Source organism: Fukomys damarensis, unplaced genomic scaffold (genome assembly GCF_012274545.1).
Source record: "Fukomys damarensis isolate Sample0158 unplaced genomic scaffold, DMR_v1.0_HiC HiC_scaffold_10, whole genome shotgun sequence".
Lineage (NCBI taxonomy): Eukaryota > Metazoa > Chordata > Mammalia > Rodentia > Bathyergidae > Fukomys > Fukomys damarensis.
In genome coordinates this window covers 17,104,484-17,110,885 of record NW_022900922.1, presented here as the reverse complement: position 1 = coordinate 17,110,885, position 6,402 = coordinate 17,104,484, and the positions used below count along the sequence as shown (strand labels likewise).

The 6,402-nt window shown below is 41.0% G+C and overlaps 2 protein-coding genes across 2 annotated transcripts; one reads left to right on the top strand and one right to left on the bottom strand.

Moving 5' to 3' along the window:
- Positions 1-2: 2 nt before the first annotated feature.
- LOC104861618 (histone H4) lies at positions 3-571 on the top strand (the record flags this gene model as incomplete). The annotated part of the gene is made up of 1 exon (XM_010623093.2): positions 3-571. A coding segment is annotated over one exon (222 nt), but the record flags the coding sequence as incomplete, so codon positions are not given.
- A 1,913-nt stretch (positions 572-2,484) lies between these two features.
- On the bottom strand, positions 2,485-2,879 carry LOC104861514 (histone H4). Its single transcript, XM_010622996.2, has 2 exons — positions 2,833-2,879; positions 2,485-2,768 (listed from the first exon to the last, which is right to left on the bottom strand). Exons 1-2 carry the CDS (start codon positions 2,870-2,872, stop codon positions 2,497-2,499), a joined length of 312 nt encoding a protein of 103 aa, XP_010621298.1. The 5' UTR covers positions 2,873-2,879; the 3' UTR covers positions 2,485-2,496.
- Between the last annotated feature and the right edge of the window lie 3,523 nt (positions 2,880-6,402).

The window sequence follows — 6,402 nt, the reverse complement described above, 5'->3', positions numbered from 1 at the left end:
CATCACCACGCGCCATCCGCCGCCTGGCCAGGCGCGGCGGCGTGAAGCGCATCTCCGGCCTCATCTACGAAGAGACCCGAGGGGTGCTGAAGGTCTTCCTGGAAAACGTGATCCGCGACGCCGTCACCTACACGGAGCACGCCAAGCGCAAGACAGTCACGGCCATGGACGTGGTCTACGCGCTCAAGCGCCAGGGGCGCACGCTCTACGGCTTCGGGGGCTGAGGTTTTCTTATTTTGCCACAGCCTGCACTTTTGAACAAAGGCCCTTTTCAGGGCCGCCCAACTACACAAAAGGGCTGTAACGCAGAGCCTAACAGCGCCAGGTGTAAAATAATGCCACGGTTGCGGGAGTAAAAGCAAAATTCAACCCTACATATCCACGTTGCTTCCTTCTGTTTCTTACATAAAAGCAGGACGATTTTAATAATAGAAAGTGAAAGGACCAGGTCAGTTAAGCGAACAAAGAAAGTCACAACCCTATCAGCGAGCTGTCTGCCTGTGAGCCAATCAGAAACGATGACCTAATGTTGCCGGAGGCCCGCAAAGGCAAGTAGGGGGATGGGAAAGTGGTAGGCCCTGTTTTAGAGAAAATTATTTCTGCAAGCTCAGAGAAGTAAATCCCCAGTTATGTGCTGAAAAAAAAACGAGATTTTAGCCACCAGTACGATAGTTTATTTCGGTGAAAACGAAAGGGAAACCAGATTCTGACTGCCAGAATACATGTTGGATGCAGGGAAATCAAAACCTGGTTTAGAAAAGATGCCTTCGTTTCTGAGAGCCAACACAGTCCCAAGGAATTAAATATACACACTCATTCACAGAAGAGTGAAAATTAGGTAATGTTTTAAAATTAGTTATAGCTGTACAACTAGAACATACAATTCGCTGTTTAACTAAAGTGGGTGAATCGTGTAAACTATAACTGAAAAAAGAATAAATGAAACAAAGATGCCTACAGGAAAGCAAATGAGAGCTGCTGTTCGCCCATCAATGTCTTCATGAGCTACACTCAAGTACTGTATCGGCATTGCCTCATTGTAGCACAGAATTTTAAAGGATCTAATTCAATATGATCGACTAATATATCAGATATCAGAAGTCAACTGAAAAAAGGATGTGAACTCACTTGCAGGCTAATGGGGAAACATGCTTATCTGAAAAGATGCTCAAATGCTTCTCCCCGGTTTTTTGGTATCATTTTTTATAAGCAGTTGATTTTAGCCTCATGGCTTTTGTGTGGATGGTCTCTCCTTTCTCACAGACCTGACAGTGATCATTTAAGATTTATTGGGTAATGATGAAAGTATCTAGTTTGGCTCTTTAAAACTGACAATGGAAAAAATAAAAATAAAACTGACAATGGAATTCGAGCTACATCCTAAATAATTTCAACATTTCTGGAGTCAGACCAGCAGAAAAGGGCCTGAGAGGAAAGACTGACTTTTTTTTTTTTTTTTTTTTTTTTTTTTTTTTTGTCCTTTTTAGCTGGTATTGTTTTAAGAGATTTTTAATGGCCTGTGCAATGTGCCAGTGAGCAAATGAGAATTCCATTTGCTCATACCCTGAGTTAATGCAGAGAGTTCAGACACAGAGCTGTATGGGAGGAATGTAGTCACCGCTAGCTTCTATCATTATGTACCTGATATTTTTACAGCATTTCAGACTAGTACCGAAAGCACTATAGTCATTGTAGTCAAGCCTACCATGAGTAGAAACCTTTAAACCTTCAAGACTTTCATGCAGTTCTTGCTTGATTTGCAATCCCTGCTCCTTCCCTCATCTAGAGAAAGTGCAATGCTGAGTGCAAAACCAGTTGTGGTAACACTCTTGTAGGCCTAGAGGAGGCAGCCTTGGAGGATGGTTTAATACATCGTACATGTATGCATTTAATAAACTTCCAGACTATGATATATCAGACTTCAGTGCTGTACTTGGGTACTGAAACTTGAGAAACAAACCAAAATTCTCACTTTTGAAGAGTAACATTCTAGTTGAGAATTGTAAACAAATTAATGAATTGTTATAAAATACCACATATGCATGCCGTTTAGAAAAATGAGCATAACTGTTATTTTACAAAATATGGCCAGGGCAGTATCTTTAATGAGGTGTACATTTGACCTTAAACCTATTCAGCACAACTTCTACACAGTATTTTCCAACTGCCTTGAATATACGGATTTATAACCTACGTTTCTGAGATGCAAGATGTTTTCTAGTTAACAGCTTCTCAGAACACCAGGCACGGGATTGTCTCAGTTCACGCTGCACTGGGACTTACCTTCCGGAGGCAGATTGTGCAGACTAGGCCCTGCCTTCCCCCCCAGTGCTGAGACTAGGCCAGCTTTTTCCCCGTTTTCTCCGGCAGCAGTAAGACACCATGCCTGATGGTACCCTTACTCAAATTCGACTCAATGTGACAAGACTCTTTTGATGAAAAAAGTGGGTGGCCCTGAGAAGGGCCTTTGGGAAAGTAGCAGGAAATATTAAGAGTTTAGCCCCCGAAGCCGTAGAGCGTGCGTCCCTGGCGCTTGAGCGCGTAGACCACGTCCATGGCCGTGACCGTCTTGCGCTTGGCGTGCTCCGTGTAGGTGACGGCGTCGCGGATCACGTTCTCCAGGAAGACCTTCAGCACCCCGCGCGTCTCCTCGTAGATGAGGCCGGAGATGCGCTTCACGCCGCCGCGCCTGGCCAGGCGGCGGATGGCGGGCTTGGTGATGCCCTGGATGTTGTCGCGCAGCACCTTGCGGTGCCGCTTGGCGCCACCTTTGCCGAGGCAGGTGATGCCCGATGTTGTCGCGCAGCACCTTGCGGTGCCGCTTGGCGCCACCTTTGCCGAGGCCTTTGCCTCCCTTGCCGCGTCCTGACATGTCCAAAACTTTGCAGAGACCAGAGTGAGTGAAGTGCACCCGTGCAGCCTGATTAAATATAAGCTAGAGTCGGACCTAATTGAGGACTACAACCAGGAGGGGCGCTGGAGGTGCTGCAGCCGTCCCTTAGCTCCGCCCTTCTCTGGGCTGTGACCCGAGGCCTGTGAGAATGAACTCTGTAAATACTTTCTGGTTTTAGTTACTGGCTTTTTCCACCTCCCGTTGATTACACTGCTGTTTGAACCTGTGGTTTTATCATCGCCTAAGAATTTTACTGAGGGCTTCAGGATTCATGACAAAACAATCGAAGGAGTGAGAAATATACCATTCCAGCTTATTGGTGTTATAGACAGATTGAAAGCATCTTTTTTTAAAAAAAAGTATAAACATAGAAGCTGAAGTTGAAATTCCCATATGAATGATGCCTTCCCTACGGGAGGGGCAAACAACCAACTTTTTTAAAAAGGAGAGGAATAGAGGCCAAGAGAATTCTCTGCAAATGAGCCTTGTTAAATAAACTACCCTGGTCATTTCCAAGCCCCTCTATCTTTTCACATTTTGTTTGCAGTTATTGATTTAATTCAGCCTGTGAGTCCCACTTCCTTTAGGTCACCATTAATGTGTTAGGGTTCCTGTGCCACCTAACACTTGTATTAACATTTCTATGCCTTTTTGTGGTTGGCCTATTCCTTTAATTCTGAGGTCCAACTTGGACCCTTAATAGGATGCAGGTGGAGTTTTGCCACCCTTACACATCTGACTTTCTCACTGAAGAGAGAATTATGACCTTGGAACTATGCCATGTCGCTTTTTCATTTGTAACAGTGGGGTAGTAATTACACTATTGGCCTCCTGTGAGAATTTGGTTTAGCTAAATGCAAAAATGTTAGAAAAAGCAAAGGGTTGGGATATAAATATTGCTATTTTGGCTGTTACTTTTAACGTGCTCTTAGAACTAGGGTACTGCTTTCACCTCTCATTTTAGTTTTACTTGCACAGGGTCATTAGTGTAAGACCTAGGGCCTTACTTCCACTCCAAGGAGCTTGAACAGCCAAAAGAGCCTCCAAAATGCTGGGGCCTATAGCCCAGTGATTGCTCCAGGTGTAAGACCTAGGGCCTTACTTCCAGGAGCTTGAACAGCCAAAAGAGTCTCCAAAATGCTGGGGCCTATAGCCCAGCGATTGCTCCAGGAGCTTGACGAGCAGCGAGAATCACTCAGGAAAGAACACACCAGACTAGTTGGTAAACAGACCTTTATTAGTCTGGTCAGAGGGGCACTCCCGGAGCCAAGTATCTCCGAGAGGCCACAGCTCAGGGGCTTAGTCTGTTTTTATAAGGGGATAGGCAGCGTAGGGGTCAATAATAGATGCTTACAGAATGTCCCAAGGTTTTCAAAACATTCCTTCCCAACAGACAAGGAGTGAAACAATCTTATCTATTCACCCAGAACAACTTAACTTTCACCTGTTAATTTACATTAATCACAGTTGAGACTAGGAACTTACGATTACATAGTTATGTAGTTTCACATTAGTTGAGAATATGTATGGACTTAGGAGGGTTTTTTTTTTAAGTAACAGTATATAGTAAAGCACGAGATGCTGACAGTTCATTTTATATGTGACAGATTTAAAATCAATGTGCAAATATTTCTCTGTTCTCCTCCCCAAGACAGTTCCCTCCAGCATTCTCACTGCCAAACCTTGAATGAAGTTCAGATTTCCAAATCTGCATATAGGTTTTCACTGTTGTGTTATAGATTCCTAACCCTTGTTAATTAATAAGCAGTTTACTACTGGAAAAACTGGAAGCGCTGATACTAATTTTTTAAAGCTGATCCCATAGAAATTGAATTAGTTCTTTTCTCTGAGAATTTTGTTCTTTTCACACAATTCTCTCTAATCAAAACTGATTCTAAATTCCAGGAATTTTAGCTATAAGCATCAGTTTGTGGTGTGGTATTTGTGATTACTTTCTGGAAAAGAAATGCTATGTTTTGCCTAAGCCCTTGCAACAACCAACATTTAATATATACAAGGTAAAACTTCACCTCTATCCTTTTAGGGTCTGGATTTAACATGAGAATTTATTTCTCATGAAATAGATTAAAAGTATATAAGGAGCTGGGTGTGTTGGCACACCGTTGTAGTCCAAGGATGCTGAAGCAAGAGGATTACTTCAAGTTCAAGCACAGCCTGAGCTACATATCAAGACTCTGTCAAAAAAAAAATATATATATGGATAGATATAGATATGGATATATATGGATATATATATATATATATATGAATATACATATGGATATATATGAATATATATATATATATATGTGCCGGGCAGGGTAGCACACGCCTATAATCCCAGCATTTGGGAAGCTGAGGCAGGAGGATCTCTGAGAGTTCAAGACCAGCCTGGACTACATAGTGAGTTCCAGGTCAGTCTCACAGTCTCAACTACATAATAAGACCCTGTCTCAAAAAACAAACAAACAAACAAACAAACAAAAAATATATATTATGTCATATTTTTATGGACAGGGTAGATTTCATGAAACTAAATCCTAAATAAATGGCAATGCCTAATTGTCTTTATAGTAAGTTGAACAAATAGGGGCAATTTGGAAGAAGCTGAAAGAAGACAATATCTTGAAATTCTCTCAGTTATGACTTCCTACTGTTTGCACAAAATCTTTGATTACACCCTCCTGAAGAATATTTCTTTTCTCCTAGTAAAGTAAGGACATCTTTCACAAGGAAATGTTTTTCTCCTTAAAAAGAAAAAGGCCTTTCAGAATGCACTCTTTGCATCCACTATATTAGAAATGTCTTTAGCTCAAAATAATTCTTATATATTAGTGGAAATTTGGAGGTAGCATTTCTGCCTGTCTTTCTCTCCAGCCCACCTTAATAATGCAAAATAGGTGCCTCCTGCAGTGATAAAATCCTGGTGGTGCTCTTCATGCAAAATAGTCAGTCATTTTTTTCATAAATGTGGATTTTTTCCATACTTTGATTTATACAAATATACAGAAATTTTATTTCTAGACAGATTAATTTCTAAACATAGATTAAACCAGAATCTATGCAACTAAGAACAAATGAAAAATTCAGAATCTCAAAGTTAGGTCATGTCAAATTTTTTAAAATCCTAGTGTATAAATAATATACAGCTAATTATCAATACTTCTATAATCCTAGATGTCTGCAAAATAGACTCATATCTCCATTACAATCTTTCAAATATTACCCTCATTTTTCTGATGGAGAAATAGATTTGTCTTAGTTTCTTTGTTTTCTTTTTTATTTTTTTGGTACTGGGGATGTAAACTCAGGACCTTGCACCTGTGAGGCAGGCAGTGCAATCACTGAGCTAAATCCCCAGCCCATGTCATAGGTGGTACAGTAGGTACCATGGTTGCTTTTTGAACCTTAACAAATCATCACCAAATGCTATTTCTGGCCAATTTCTTTTTTCTTTCTTTCTTTCTTTCTTTCTTTTTTTTTTTTTTTTTTTTTTTTTTTTTTTTTTT